This window comes from Vipera berus, assembly GCF_964194415.1.
Source record: "Vipera berus genome assembly, chromosome: 2".
Classification (NCBI taxonomy): Eukaryota; Metazoa; Chordata; class Lepidosauria; order Squamata; family Viperidae; genus Vipera; species Vipera berus.
The window spans coordinates 229691816-229708953 of NC_138203.1; the positions used below are offsets into that span (position 1 = coordinate 229691816).

The following is a 17138-nucleotide window of genomic DNA, read 5'->3' on the forward strand; positions in this document are numbered from 1 at the left end:
GTCAACAAGATGAATTCAGCCTTTTATTGTTGGACAAAATTTGAGATTTACTGTCATCCAGTATGATTCTTTTCCAAGTCACTCACCTGTAATTCTAAGCTCATACTGATTTAACTGGGGTAATTTACATTCAGAATACAAATACTGCCTTACTGGGTCTGGCCAATGATCAATTTAGCCCAGCATCCTGTCTTCAACGCTAGCCTATATCAGACGATAGAGCCATGGTGTGAGGTAGGCCTCCCTAAGGAAGTACAAGTTGTTAGCAGGAAAGCAGTGAGCGGTTGCTGAGAAAAAGACAGAAAAGGGGGGAAGGGGAGGAAAGGGAAGTTCTACAGAAAGAAGCAAGACAAGCAAAAACAAAAATTACCTATATAGATGGGACAAAATCTTCATCAAAAAGTTCAGTTTAACAAAAAGGAAAAAAAATCACAAACTCTTACTGCTGAATGATTTGAATGTTACTATTTTCTAAATATGAGAATCTTCTGAGATTATACATTAATTATGTCTTATATGAGACTTTCCAAAATAACCTTGGGAATGGAAAATGATATTCATGGTTTCTAACAACATGGGTATAACCATATTTGGGTTCCTTGGTAAAAGGGGCCAATTCAAATAACTTTTTAAGAAACTGACTGAAAAATACCGATTTAAATAAACCCACCAAAAACTGGATGAAGTCCAGGGTGGAATTCTCTCCTCTCTGCTGCCCTATTTCAGTGGAGGAAATGCAGACATTTTCAGCTGAAAGTGCCAAATACTTGTACTTCAAACTTTTACTTGAAAATCAGATTTTTATAAATAAAAGCTGTACACATACCCTTGTACAGATCCTTTAGCCTATCACATATTTATTTAAACATTTTAATTATGAATGTCATTTCCATTAAGGAATTGTATCTGGTTATTGACAAAGTAGGGGGACAAATTAAAAATTAACTTATTTAATTTTCATTACAAAGTATTTGGGGACTTTAAAGCAAGCCACATGAATACATTTAAATCAAAAATGGGTAAATAGTGTTTTTCTAAGATTTTTGAAAAAATAGTATCTTGGAGATATCATTAATACTTAGGTGATGTGCTAATTAAACAACAGTTCTTAAATACAACAAGAACTCTCAGTATCTACCATGCATCCATCTATAAATATTTTACTGAAAATGGATGCTTAATCTATTTGAACAAGGCTATGAATGCATTTTAAAATGTGGTAGTAAATTATCGTTTTAATAATATTAATGTAATTACTTTAAATGGAAAAATTCAAATGAAAATGAAAACTGGTAATAGGATTTAATTCTACCCATCCCATTACTGTATAGTCTACTGGTAATCATGATCAATATACCTAAGGAACAATTTCTCTGATATTATTTATTTAGGAGTACATAGGTGGAGGTGGAATCTTGTGGAGACATGCAGGTATTCTTCAGGAAAAGATAAAATAAAATGAAAGTGATGATTTAAAGGTTAGATGTCTGAAAGCCATTGATACAAAACAAAAATAAATACATTAATCGGGTAAAGAAAAGCAAAAAAAACCAGCACATTTCCTTTGAAAATTGAAGCAGATTTCATTATCTGCAAGTTATTACTGAGCTGGTGTTGAAGGCAGAAACTCTTCCTGTCCACATACTATTTTGATGAACGTGTGGATGAAAATAGAAAATACTGACAAAAGAAAATGATACTGTTTTGCAAAGCGCTTGAATTAATAAGAATTAAATGCTCCACAAAGGCCAACTTCAGAAGTCACCTTTAGTTCCTGCAGTTGGTCAGGTTCATAGAGTTTTGGAGATAAAGCTTGAGCCAAGAAGGCATCAAGTTCTTGGCGACGAAGTATCCGAACTCCATGCCACTGCACCATATATCTACAAAGACAAAGTACCTTGGGTAAATAATTTCTGAAAAGTTGTAACACTTCTGATGTTTGTATACAATAATGTTTAAATAAGGTATAGCATTAATTAAAGCACTATAATTACATCCAAACTGGACCCAAACTATTGAAGTGGAAAATTTAGCCTATGGAGCAAGAGGCAGAAAAGTCAAAAACTGCTCCAGAGCCCATAGCATAATCTAGAACAGGCATGTCAAACCCGTAACATCGCATGACATCGTGTAACGAATCACAACTTTTTCCCTATTGCCGGCAATGGGGTGGGCATGGTTTCGTTAAATTAATTAATCTAACTAAAATTATTTAATCTAACTAAAATTATGGCAGAAGAGGCTTAAAATGGTCTGAAACTAAACTAAGGACGTAATTTTCAATGCTAGAATGAAACCATCCTGGCTGTTCTCTATTTTATTCACTTGACCTATTTTCAACCTATACCCCCATATTTGAATGGATTAAATCCCTAAAATTATTCTCTTTTAACTTATCTGTTTATTCCATTGTCCCTAAAAAAAGAAATGATGCTTTGTTGCCTTCTCCACCCCAACAGGTCTTTCCATATAATTCTCTCAACAGTTTTGTAAAGTAAACTGAATAACAAACTTTTGCGTCTTAATTTGCTTTGTGTTTAGTCTAGAGAAAAATGTCAGTTCTATTAATTATTTATGCTGTAAGTTACATCTTTATCTTTATCTTTATTAGACTTATATACCGCCCTTCTCCCGTAGGACTCAGGGCGGTTCACAAGGTTTTATTAAAATAACAATACAACAATTACAAAAATTAAAAAGTTAAAATAATTACATTTAAACCTTGAATAAATATAAAACCCCAATTGAAATCCAATTTAAAACCCCAATTAATACTCTCAGTCCAGGCCAGAAAGCTCAAAGAGCCAAGTCTTCAGGTCCCGGCGGAATGAGCGAAGGTCAGGGGCAGTCCTAAGCTCTACGGGCAGCTGGTTCCAAAGGGCAGGCGCACCCACAGAGAAGGCCCTCCCCCTGGGTGTTATCCGCCGGCAATCTTTTACCGGCGGTACCCTGAGAAGACCCTCCCTGTGGGAGTGCACAGGACGAAGGGAGCTTGATGCTGAAAAGTTATATCAATAAAACAATAACATTCTTACCTAATTACATATATACAGCATTATCAAGAGGAAGTTTTACCATAAGTTAACATTAATCACTAATATACTCACCTTAATACACAACAGAGCACCATTAGGTGAGTGGGCACATTAGTTGGATTTAGCATTGCTGGTGTGTCTGACCTCATACAGGCCAGGAATGCCCTCATTCGTCGATTCTTGTCCTCTACTGCTTTCCCCAACCAAAGCTTCTTCAAATTGGGGCAAGTCCATTCCCTAAATGCAAGAGCTTCCACTAACTCGGGAGTCTGGGGAGACTTTCCTTTGTAAGCAGCCCATTCCTTAATTATCACCGGTAAGACTGCAGAATTTTTTTAAAAAGGAAACAAAATAGTTTGTGCACAAATACTGTTTTGCCAATATCTTTAGTCAGTGTATTTTATTTGCATTTATAACATTTAGACTTATTGCGAATCAACCACAAAAGATTTGCTTTCTTACACTGAACCTGAACTCCACTTGTATTCATCTACTTCTTTTCTTTCTCTGTCTTTATGGCAAAGTGATCCCATAAACTGATTAAATCAGTTTTTGACTCCCCACCACTCACTTGGAGCCCTTACGCCTGAGAATGCTATGTGTTAGCTCCAACTAAAATCAGATGCAAATGTTTAGATTCTAGTGTCTATGGAAATTCTCATTCATCCAAGTCATGGTTGTCCCAAAGGTGCTTTTTCACCTGTATTTATTGTATTCTTCTGGAAAGGAGCACAGTTTAATGAAAGGAAGATGCATAGCCTTTCTGTCTGTTTCTTCTTTTCAGAAGAGTGATTACTGGCACAACCAGTGATATTCATGAAATTTTTGTCACCCTTCAAAAAACGGCCATTTAAAATCTAATTAAACTCCAACCCATTATTGCTCTGATAAGTTCAAAGCTTGATTTGATAAGGATTGTGTTCAAGCCAAAGCTATAGTAACTGCAGCTTATATAAATGCCAAGTTTATATTAAATGCCTACTTTCTCATGAATTTTTTTCTTTTACTAAAAAAAGGTTACAGAAAATGTCCAAGAGGAAGAGCAAATTAGTGAGCAAATTAGTGTAATAAATAAGAGTGATCATCTATTCTGGCATCTTGTTTCTCTCTCTTTAGATAAATGTTGCTCCTGTGCTTTAATGGTTTAATCTCTTCTGAGTCCTGGATAAAATATTTTGGCAACCTATTCACTGCTCCTTTTGATAGGGATTCTCTTGGTACCCCTTCATCTGCTTCTTTACCCTGACTTACCCCTGGTCTCACAACTAGAAATTAGAACAAACAAACAAAAACTCTACAATTTGTATTTGAAAAGTGGCAAAAGTCCAGCTAAAAGTATGATTTTGCCAGATGTGCTTAAAATAAATCTAGATGGATAGACCTGTGTTAACCCCCATTCCTGCCATTAATAACTTGATCTGTTCCCAAAGAGTAGCTTAATTCTATCACTCTCTCATTATACAATGAAGTGGTTTGTTCCTATTTAACGTGGGGATGGTATATAACTAGAATATTGTCAGAAATTTTATCAGAACAATTACTGTACATTTATTTTAGGAACAAGTAAGGACAAATCTAGTAAATTATATCAAATTGTGGCTATGCACACTTTATACAATCAAAGATCTTCATTCCAGTTAAAAGTGAAAACAATACTAGTTTAAATTTATAAATTGGAATGTAGCATCATACAAGACATTCAACAAAGCAAAGCAATTCTCTAGATTGGACTGTTCTATGATTCCCAGGTCACTGAATTTATCAAATACAGAAAGTATGTATGTTTCTTTATAGCCAAGTATGCTGCAACTTTGTAAATGATATAACTGATATTTCTGTACAAATTCAAGTGACAGTCACAATAAGACTAGTATGTAGCTGTCAAGGCTTTATATTTTTTTTTAAATGCCATATAAGAAACAAAAGATTATTTCAGGCTGTGCAAAATTCATGTATTATTTTAGCTACATTTGGAGCTTAAGAGACTGAAATATGTTGATTTGTTCAAAAGTAGCTTAAATGAAAATAAAGAGAATTGTACCTAAAACATGATAATGCATTCTTTTCAAAATATCAGCAACTTCCCTTGCATCATTGACTAAAAACTAATGGGAAATAATGTAACTATTAAACTTGGATGCAGCCCTGGTTCTGGCAGCTCATGAGAAAGAAATGAATCATGTATTTTATAAGCACGATATAAACTATTTGAAGAAAAAGTAGTTTTATGCCCCCCACAACAATTTAAGTTATATGGTAAGAATGTATAGACCAGGGGTAGGCAACCTCGGCTCTTTTATGACTCATGGACTTCAACTCCCAGAATTCCTGAGTCAGCATAGCCATTGCATAGCCATTGCATAGCTGACTCAGGAATTCTGGGAGTTGAAGTCCATGAGTCTTAAGAGCCGAGGTTGCCTACCCCTGGTATAGACTAATATCACATGCCTACTTGATACTACTGAAATGTAACTTTCATTATTCCAATTTGAAGCATTTAGAAAAATACATAGTTTTAAATGTTATCTCTTCCTGGCTATAGACAGCCTATGCAAAATTGTCCATACTCCTGATGAATATTCAGCCATTGCAACCAATCCAGGATACAGGGCCCAGTTTATTGGGTGTGATGTTTACTGTATCTTATTATTTAAAAAAATATTGCAGTGCTCCTAGAGTTTGTCCAGAGCATGATTCAAAAAGCTGAATTAACCTTCCAAACCTTGAGGTGCTACCTGCTGTTTAAATATTGCTTCATATTCCCAAATTCTTGTATTATAGATACAAGAAATATAGAAATATTGAGCAACTGGAAAATAAACTATGCCGTCAAATTACAGTTTTTTATATTTGCAAATTGAAATCACAATTTATTTTACATCGTAACAGATGCAAACAACAGATTAGTGATGTTTCAAGTGAATTCACCATTACAATAAAAGACAAATACATACATTCAGGAGGAAGTCTGTTCTTTCTAAAAGCCAGCCTCTCTGTCTTTTTTCTGCTTTCTGCCAAACTAAACAGGACTCCATAAACATACTGACGAACTGGCCTATAAAGAAGAGCAGCAGGAGGCAGGTCTTTGTTGGCTTCATCTTCAATAGAAACTGCAATTTTAATCTCACCCTGTAGATGAACAAAATGATGAGCAGCTTTTAGGGATCTTTTTTATGGCATGGTATCTTTCCTGCTGAAAGATGTACTTAGCTTTCAGTAAATAATTCTATGACACACAAATGGTACTTAGAACCTTAATACATATTTTGTTTTATGAACAACCCAAGGTTCAAAATTTGGTTCCTTGTTTCTTTAGTATTTACAAATAATTTTAATACCCCAACCTCATTCGCCACTGTCCTTTTAATTTCCACTTCAGTTTACCTAATTTCATGTCTTGTTTGTACATAAATGTTTATAATATAGCTATGTTGCTAAAATCTAATTCTATAAAGCCACTGCTTTCAAGTATATTAAAAATGTAGATCTCACTGAAAAGGAGTGTGATTAACTGAAAATAAACGCAGCTTTGAGACTTGTCCTGGGTGAAAAATGCAGACTTAAAAACAACCTAACATAAAATTTGTTTTGTATCAATACATTCTATATATTATTCAAAGAATCAAATCAAATGTCAGCAATTAAGGAATAATTAAATTTCACCTATACGAAGCTCTTCATTTGAAATGGATTTGGGTAATAATGAACTGTGTAAAGAGCCTATATTCATACAAAACTTGGAGCATATCAACTAGAAATGCATATGTTACCAAAATATATGAGTGTAAAGGTTCCCCAACACCCCAAAAAATAATTGACAAAAGGGGGAATCCACTTTTTCAGGTTCAAACAACTAATTCATGCATGGAAATATAACAAGAAAAGCAAAGTTGAATATTTGATATTGAATGCTTTTCCATTGATACTTGATATTACAAATGTGGAGATCAGATCTCACTCACATTTGATCAGCTTTCTCCACTATTTTCCCTGCATTAGAGCAGACCTCAAGAGCTGCCCAACACACATCCTTGAGTCAAATTGTGAGAAGAATCATCCTCAATGGTTCCACAAGATTGGAGAAAAATAGGATGAGAAATAAGTAGTTCTCCTGTTTAATCATTCATACATTGTTCAGAATTTGGAATGTCACTACTTAAAAGATATTTTGCTATTCACAATAACCTCCATAAATTCATCCATCAAGACAAATGGCATGGTGCTGGAAGTACACTGTCAAAGGAATCCCAAGTTCTTTTAAAAAGTACAACGTAAAGTGAATAACTGTGAACAAAACATATTGTTCATTTTACTGAATCAAATTTTCTCCCACATATAGACTAAAAGCAAGAGGTAACAGTAATCTCTTTGGAATTCCTTGTCTTGTCTTGTCTGAAAATCTTACCTTGGTTAGGACATGAAATATGTAGGGATACATTAACCCTTTTTTGTGTCTGTGTTCTGCTACTCTTAATACTTCGGGTGCTACAGGAGGTAATGGAGGAGTGGTAATATCCATATGGTTCCTGGTGGGCATTGACAACAAACATGGGATTTGTGAACTACTGGTTTGGTTCCCTTTAACTTCAGCTGCCTGATTTCCTGAAGAAACAGTAGAGGAACCTTCCACCTACAATATACAATAAAGTCATTTTTGAACCAGGGAAACAGTTTTACGAGAATGACAAAATAAGAGCCAGAAGGCTGTGTGTATACTTAATCACATTTATAGAAAAAAGAACCAACAATCCAATTCAATTTTATAGTACAGAAGACTAGAACCTGACAATGAAGAGACTGTGTCTTGATAATGACTTCATTCTTCTATAATTCTATAATATTCATGAGTGATATATCTTAAACACAGCTCAAACAGTTTGAATTCCTTGTTTTGAATCTCACATCTGAAATAAAGGTCTTAAACTTCTAACATTTTAATATTTTATCAAAATTAATATTTTGATAAAAATTGAATTGCCATTGATGTGTATCAAGTGCTGTTGCTTTTATTCTGCATTCTTTATTTTAATTTTTAAGAAGTGATCCATTTTCAACTGACTGAACCAATTTATGGATTAGAGAAGCAGGGATGGCAGCTTCAGTGCCAATGGGGGAAATCTTGATGTTAGACCAAATGCTAAAAGCCTTGACCATCCACTGTGTAAGGTGAGGTCAGTGCTTCTTCTTCTTTTTTTTGCATTTATGCATGTTTTTGCATTATGCATAAAACTAACTGGAAACCACTGCACGTTTTTCAACACTAGATTTAAAGGTATCAGTTCTAACCATTACAAAGTAGACTTGAGGGGGAAGAAAGGTATGAGAGAAAAAAAAACTAAAGCAGGATGTCGCCTCTCTGATTTAAAAGGTAAAGGTAAAGGTTCCCCTGCACATGCGTGCTAGTCATTTCCGACTCTAGGGGCCGGTGCTCATCTCTGTTTCAAAGCTGAAGAGCCAGCGCTTGTCCGAGGATGTCTCCGTGGTCATGTGGCCGGCATGACTAGACGCCAAAGGCGCACGGAACGCTGTTACCTTCCCACCGTGGTGGTCCCGATTTTTCTACTTGCATTTTTACGTGCTTTCGAACTGCTAGGTTGGCAGAAGCTGGGACGAGTAACAGGCGCTCACTCTGTTACACGGCACTTGGGATTCGACCCGCCAAACTGCCGACCATCTGATTGACAAGCTCAGCGTCCTAACCCACTGAGTCACTGCGTCCCTCTCTGATTTAGGACTGTGTAATTGCTAGGGGTGGTGATGATGCATCCTATACTAAGTATTTCTATATGGTGAATCATGGTCAAATTCCCACAACCTTTTTGGATAATAGACTAAGCCTTCCTTTTTTTTTTTAGAAGATATCTTGGCTAAGTGATTTTCTTATCAGTAAAAAAACTGATTTTAAAAACTTGCATTAATCATGTTCTTTAGCAGGAACAGCTGAACTGGGACACCTAACAAGACTCAATTTCATAAACTAGTATTCTTAGATAAGCCAAATTTTAAAGAAAACTGGTTTATTACATTTTCTGAATGAACTTATTGTACTTTGTTTTTCCATTTGTGCCCATGCCACAATAAACATTATTCTCAGCAGGAAAAGGAAAATAAACCTGGTTACATACTGCAGTTATTTGTTTGGTGTCGTAAAGAATAAATATGTATCAGAATCTCAAGTCATTTCTTCACTTCAGCTAAAATTACATTCATTATTATGCACAGAAAAGTATATCACTTAGATGCAACCTCATTCTTCTTTACCTCAGGCAACTTAATTCATATTTTTACTCAGAAGTAAACACAACAGATTTCAATGAGTTTAAAGTTCTACACCAGTAAGCATAGAACTATCACATTAATAAAACTACTTCATTGGCAGTTTAGGTTACAACTCGCCCAGACTTCTAAGCATTTATGTAGACTAGAGACTACTTTTCTTCTGCTCTGAACTACTAGTCAAATAGCAGTCAGAGAAGATTATTTTTTCTTGCACAGAAGGAAGCAAAAACATTGCTTCACTGTGTCATCCAGGAAAAATGATGAGTGCATCTTCTTGGTGATTCCAGGTCCTCTACTATCAACCAAATAATCACTAAAATACATACACAAATTTAATATTGCAGCTCGAGTCTCATTAACAAAAACTATTGTGCTCAAAAAGTTACCTTTGTTTGGTCTCCTGGATCCCCACATACTTGATTTTCTGACTGAGTTCCTATTTTTTCCCAGTTCAATTTGTTTCCACCAACATGACTGAAGAGAGAGAGAAAAAAAGCCCACACAAACAAAATATTGATAGTCAGGATTATAATGCAAGATTCTATAAAAAGTATCCAGGCAAAACACACATTCCTTTTGTGTTGTGCTGACTCCAATCTATTTCAAGATAAAGTCAAAGTAATGTGTTCTTCTCTTTGAAAAGACTGTGATGGCTCGATTACGGGTAACTAAAAGGGCTCCCTCTCTCTCTCTTTCTCCTTCAATATGTGTGGCAGCATACTGAAAAGCCCTAGAATTCTCTTTCTACAGATAGTCTTTGATCTATGACCATTCATTTAATGATTCTTCAAAGTTATGATGGTGTTGAACTATGACTCATGACTAGTCTCCAAAGTTATGGCTCTTGCAGCAACCCTACGGTTATGTGTTCAAAATTGGTTGCTTACCAGTGAGGCTGTTTAACTATCCCCACCTGCCTACTTCCCATCTATACCCTGCACTTCAAAGCCCTACAACGCTAGCTGCCCTTTGCTGCCTTCTCGCTGTACAGCTGCTAATGAGGCATGCCTGGCCTAGCCCTTCGCAGGAGGCTTTCTTCCCAAGGTCACGCACAGTAGTTTCCTTGCAAGATCAGGGAAGATGGCCTTATGTGGCCAACAGCTACTTCACAAAGGGTCAAGCCAGGCACACCTCATCAGCAGCAAAAGCAAGAAATGGAAAAGGTCAGTTGGGACAGCGGAGTGCAGTAGGGCAATAGGGCCCTTGGAGTGCAAGGTGGTAAAGGCAGCTTGGTCTGGGCTGGAAGCGGCGCCCTTCCCAGAGTGACAAAGAAGCCCCTTTGGCCACCTGCTGGATCAGGCTGGGGCTAGGCATCATATTATGCTGCAGTTCAGGGACTCTTCTTAAGAGTTTGAGAGCTGCAGAGTGCCAAGAAACCCATGAGCAGCAGCAAAGTCTTTTTCCAGTCTTCCTGCGCTGGAGCACAGGCAAGGATTCAACACCTTCTTTCCCCAGCCTCCCGGAGATCGACTGTACTGCAGTATCCCAACTAGCTTCCCTCACCCCTACGGTGGTCCTGCTCCCCTTACCTGGTCTTCTGTCTTGCTTAATGATTGGTATGTCTGGAGTTACAACAGCAATTAGGACTGCAAGAATTGCTGTCACTAAGCAATGTGTTCATGTGTTATGATCGCATTGCCTAGCCACTCAAATTCCTGTTCTAATTGTGGCTGTAAATCAAGGATTACCTATGCTTGAGTTTTAGCCAGCAGGTGAAATAGTATTTTCAGGACCATTCTTGGTATTTTGCCCCCAAGCTGATGACATGACAATGCCAGGTAAGTTCTTGTAATTTTTTTTAATTGATTTTAATATGCTTGTTTTACACTGCTCTTTTAGAATGGCTACTTTTGCACATTTGCATGATTTGTTGGCATCATATTAATTTTCAGTAAAGTACTCTGAGAATATAGAGGGGGATGGATTATAAATATCTATAAAGAATTAAGGAAAGAAAAGACAAAAATAGCTTTAGAAGTCACAATTATGGATGCAAGTAATCAAAAAAAGCATTAGAAAGGATTTTCTCCCTTTGCTGAACCTATGTATGCTCAACACATGCACCCGTGGCAATTAACGAATGTTATTTGTTACTAACTTTATTAATAAAAGCCAGAAACAATGCATGGAAACTAATCAAGGAGAGAAGCAACTGGGAATTAAGGAGAAACTTCCTAACAACGACAACAATTAACCGATGGAACAGCTGGTGTTTAGAAATTGTAAGTGCTTCATCACTGGAGGCTTTTAAGACTGGACAGCCACCTGTCTGAAATGGTAGGGTTTCCTGCTTGAGCAGGAGGGTTGGACTAGAGGACCTCCAAGGTCCCTTCCAGCTCTGTTCTGATTGACTGATTAACTTATTTTGCTTAGTACAGAGCAAACTATGGTATGTCATCATTACTCTAAAATTTGCTCCCAATCTTCTGAAGGCTTTAGTTTAATATTGTTTTTTTTCCAAAGTTTAAAGTTTTTGACACCTCAACCAGTTAAGAGCAAAATATTCTTTTAAAATATATAAAATACTTCACAAACACTACATAATTTTTCAGTAATAGGACCAGGGTAAAATATTTTGATGAGGCAACTAGGAAAATGCCACTTTTAAAAATTATCCTCCTTTTTTAATTAAAAGAGATCTCCATATGCAAAATTGTTGCATAAATATAGATTAATATACAACAGAGGGATCTCACAGAAACAGATGGGCACAGTGTGATCTTGCACACTTTATTCTGTTTTACCTATCTCAGCGTGATCTTCAAAAGTCTATTTCAAGCCAAAGGGCACACGTCAAAGATCACCTAATAAAGCAATTCCCACTCTATCTTCACCAAATTCTTCAGCTCCTACTATTCCCCCAAGATCCCTCTTCTACTCTTTAATATTTTTCATGCTGAAGATATGCTGAGGAGACAGCTTGGAAGTTTTCCACAAGAGACTTATTTGGCCAGATCTGGATCCATCTTAGCAAATGTGAGGCCAAGAAAGAGCAGGTTGTTTTAGCCAATCCTGCTGTCTTTTGTTGTACTTACTTCACAGCACCTCCGTTGCCTTCATCATTATCTGAGGAAGATGACGTAGAAGAGGCAGGAAAGTATGTTGAATCAACATGATTGGGGCTCCCACTCTGAGCTGGGTTTATTGGAGAAGATCGTTCATATAATGGAGTATGTTTTCCTTCATGAGGAATGTTGCTGTAATTCTGCTCAGAAATATTTTTTCCACTCGTGTCCAATGTGATGGCTGGTTCTGACAGACTATAAGGATATGGGCTCTGACCCTGGGCGTTACCATGACTAGAGATAGGCTGGGCCTAAAAGAAAATATAAATTAGGCCATGTTTTCTTAAAGTTGTGCACATTGCCCACACGCATATACATGCATCATGAGTTCCAACAGCAGAAGGATTATAAAGCAGAAAGGGGAGGGGGGATGTACTTGCCGCTTGCTTTGCTTGCAGGGCGGACTGTGGAATGTTAAGCATCTGAGGAGACACATATGGTGGCACTATACCCGGCATTCCCAATTGATTTGGTCTGCCTGTTTGGGGGATGGGGGGGGGGAAACAAAAAGATGTTTTTCTCTTACATGAAGTGTGGTAGAAACGTAAATCTGGATGATTATTTAACATGAAAACAAAAGATCAAAGTCATGATGTCAGGCATTTATTTTATGTTTTTAATTCTGACCTGATTGATTAAAGTGATATTTCTTTTTTTTTTTCCTACTTCAGTTTCAGAGCTTTTGTCAATTTCTGTTTCATTACTGCCTCTTTCAGGAAAGATTTTGTATGCTGACTGCCAGTTTTCTGGCAATCTCATCATGTTCTTTCCAAAACACTTTCCTTTTCTATTTACATAATAGATTTAGTCCTACCATTCTAGCCTCTACTGTTCGCATTTCCCCCCAGTAGAAAAGAAGTGTACAGGTACTGCATCTGATTCTGGGTTTTTTTAGAACTAGAAGCAGAAATAGAAACATAAAATCTAGGGGGTTTATTCTAGCAGTAAACAATTCATAACTCTCTTGAGTTGAATAACATTCTCTTACGGTGGTCAGAAATCAAGATTTAAAATGACAAAGAATAAAGCACATGAAGACGACCTCCTTTTACATACCGTGATCAAGCAGTATTTTTATAGCTACTGATTTTTTTGTTTTTAACTAATCCACTAAAGCTGAAAAAAATAGGTCTCACTCCAAAGAAAATAAACAGAAGATTGTTCTTCCAGTCTTCAGTTCAAGACAGAGTTCCCCAATGTTTCTGGCATTGCAGACTGCTGGGAGGGGGGAAGAGAGGATGGTTCTGCATAAGTAGCTGGCAAGCGTGCACGCAGCTCCAGATGTGCAAGCGGTGTGTACACACACCTGTCGCTCACACGAATGGACTGCACGTGCTTGCCCACTGCTCAAGCGAGGATGCACATGTACGCATGCTCATCGGCCATTACCACGGCCTGGTTGCAATCCCTCATAGCCCACTAGTGGGCAATGGCCCACAGGTTGGGGACCCCTGGTTTAAGAGATACAGAAGACAATCCATGCAACAAACCAACATTGCATCCTTTGTCATGGTGACTTAACTCAGAATACACTAAATAAATAAATCTCAGAATAACCAGACTATTGTGAAGTAGGAAGACAAATGTCAAAATATCTACTAGCCTTTGGGAATAAGTTTCAGTGACTACAAATTGAACTGTTAACTGAAGTAAGATCATCAACCAATGAAAACTGACATTTACTCATTTGCTCTAGTTTTGTGCTTCTATTTTTTTTTTAAAAAAACTTATTCTACTAATGCAATTAATAGTAAAAGCTCTAGCTTTAGATTTTTGTATGGTTATATGGAATAAAAATGTTCTGTCTTGATTAATAACAGAGTTCATTCTGAGTCCACATAAAATTGTTTGCATTCCTTTGTTTCGTGTTGAGGTACTACACTGACCAGTGAGGCCAATATGGCTGCTTTTTCATACATACAGTTCAAATACAAATATATACTGCGTGTCAGGACCAACCCCAATCTACGTCTTAGGAAAACAAAAACTCTTGGAGTTAGTTCTAGTCCAAAAGGAATTTTACTAGGACATGCTTGGTTGTGGAAATACAAGACACGACTTGGTATTGTTTTACAAATTGAAACTTTATAAAGAGTTCCCGGTTCAACCCCCCTTCCCTCAACCCCATTTGGTCAGCCCCCCATTATTTTACTTCGTGTCATCCCTTTCGTGGGAAAAAGGAACTTCGAATCTTTATGGTTATTGCCTTCTTCCTCTACAGCAGACATGTCAAACACAAGGCCCAGGGGCCAGATCCGGCCCGCAAAGTGGTTTCATGCGGCCCACGAAGCCATCCTGGAAACAGTGAGGGAACGGCCCCCACTGCCTTGGCCCTGGCCCAGAGACCCTCCTCCTGCCAGAGACCCTCAGATCTGTCCCACTCCTGCCCAGGCCCCCATAGGCACCCTTGATGCGAACGATGTAGAGCTGGCCATGCTCACCCAGTAGGCCATACCCACTTTAGCCACACCCACCCAGGCCACACCCACCCAGCCCCCTGAGGGCAACCGCAATGCTGATGCAGCCCTCAATGAAATTGAATTTGACACCCCTGCTCTACAGATTCAAATGGAGACACAGGCCAGATGCCTTCTTCTCTAACCCTCCCTTTTGTTCCCCCAGTTCAAAAGGTTTCCCTTGGTCTTTGAAATAACCTAAGGCAGGCTGAATCCACATGCGCTCCTCCTTCCTCGGGAGATGGCAGAATCCATGGGGGAGGGGGATAATGTTTTAAACATACATTTATGAATGTGATATAAATGGATTCTGACACTGCGTTTCACACTATTACTACATTTAAAATACTAGTAATGGTCAACTAGTTGACAGGATTAGTGTGGTACAACTTATAACCTATTTATTATTTTACATGTCATAAGATAATATTTCTCATTTAGACTGATCACTAGAAATTGGGGTTCTAATACATCTGCAAGTTGCCAGGTTGGAGAAACAGCTCATATTTAACCAAAATCCTTCAATAACTTACACGAGTATAAGAACTTACCTAGATAATGATGTGGTGGATGAAATGGCATAGGCTTATTAGTTGCTGAATAATATGCAACTGCTCTCTTAAATCGTTTAACTTTGTCATCCGTTCTAGACTAAAAGAATGTTAAAATGAACATTAAAATTAAATACACAAATGAACTATCATCAGTCCTACCAGCATAACTATACAGTTATAAACTTTTTGCAACTGTGTAAAGGCAATCAGCCAACTTAAGGGTTTCTTTTATGAACAAGTACCGTATATACTTGAGTATAAGCCGACTCGAGTATAAGCCGAGACCCCCAATTTTACCCCAAAAAACTGGTAAAAGTTATTGACTCGAGTATAAGCCGAGGCTGGGAAATGCAGCAGCTGGAGGCTGGATCCCCCGAAAGACGTCTCTGCTGAGATGAGAGAACGGGGTGGCAAGCCGCCGAGAGAATGGGGCGGTGGAGTGCTCTGCCGAGAGAATGGGGCGGCTTGCTGTTCTCTCGGTGCAGCACGGCAGAGGCTGGATCTCGCGAAAGAAGTCTCCGCTGAGCGAGAGAATGAGGCGTCTCAGCGCCCATTTTCTCGGCGAAGACTTCTTTCGGGGGATGCAGCTTCTGCCGCCCCTTTCTCTCAGCTGCCCAGTGGAACAGCTTGCCACCAGAAATCAAGAGTGCTCCATCACTGGAGGTTTTTAAGAAGAGACTGGACATTCACCTGTCTGAGATGGTATCGGTCAGTGGTGGCGAAACTTTTAGAGACCGAGTGCCCAAACCGCAAGCCAAAACCCACTTGTTTATCACAAAGTGCCAAGGCAGCATCGGCATTCTGGTGCCCTCGGGGGAGGGGACAGGGAGGCGCCTCTGAGTGCCACCTCTGGCACGAAAAAAAGGGGGAGCAAAAAATGGGCCACCGTACCGCAAGGCACAAAAATGCCAACCGCCGCGCCGCAGGGTGCAGATACAAGGCACCGCACCACGTGAGAACGGGGCTGGGCTAGTGAGTATCACGCAGGCACTAGCCCCGCCCCCTTTGCAGCATGTGCCTGCTCGTGGCCCCGTGCGCGCATGCACGCATGTAAAATGCTTCCCCCTCCCTTTTCTTCCAGTCCACCAACCGACAAGGACCTGCTGCTGGCAGCGGTGGTGGCGCACGTGCCAACAGAGAGGGCTCTGAGTGCCACCTCTGGCAGGCGTGCCATAGGTTCACCACCACTGGTATAGGTCCTCCTGCTTGAGCAAGGGGCTGGACTAGAAGACCTCCAAGGTCCCTTCCAGCTCTATTCTATTCTATTCTATTCTATTCTATTCTATTCTATTCTATTCTATTCTATTCTATTCTATTCTATTCTATTCTATTCACTTTCTATATTTCTATTCTATTCTATTCTATTCTATTCACTTTCTATAATTCTATTCTATTCTATTCTATTCTATTCACTTTCTATATTTCTATTCTATTCTATTCTATTCTATTCTATTCACTTTCTATATTTCTATTCTATTCTATTCTATTCCATTCACTTTCTATATTTCTATTCTATTCTATTCTATTCTATTCTATTCTATTCTATTCTATTCTATTCACTTTCTATATTTCTATTCTATTCTATTCTATTCTATTCTATTCTATTCTATTCTATTCTATTCACTTTCTATATTTCTATTCTATTCTATTCTATTCTATTCCATTCACTTTCTATATTTCTATTCTATTCTATTCTATTCTATTCTATTCTATTCTATTCTATTCTATTCTATTCTATTCTATTCTATT

General features: G+C 38.1%; 1 protein-coding gene across 1 annotated transcript in view; it reads right to left on the reverse strand.

The window, feature by feature from the left end:
* FAM120A (family with sequence similarity 120 member A) overlaps positions 1-17138 on the reverse strand; it is a 78810-nt gene that overhangs the window by 15280 nt on the left and 46392 nt on the right. Inside the window, exons 5-12 of the mRNA XM_081319698.1 lie at positions 15387-15486; positions 12760-12857; positions 12350-12630; positions 9701-9788; positions 7441-7665; positions 5990-6164; positions 3108-3357; positions 1766-1880 (exon numbers count right to left, since the gene is read on the reverse strand). Coding sequence (XP_081175824.1) covers positions 1766-1880; positions 3108-3357; positions 5990-6164; positions 7441-7665; positions 9701-9788; positions 12350-12630; positions 12760-12857; positions 15387-15486 — 1332 coding nt within the window. The remainder of the gene's footprint in view (positions 1-1765; positions 1881-3107; positions 3358-5989; positions 6165-7440; positions 7666-9700; positions 9789-12349; positions 12631-12759; positions 12858-15386; positions 15487-17138) is intronic.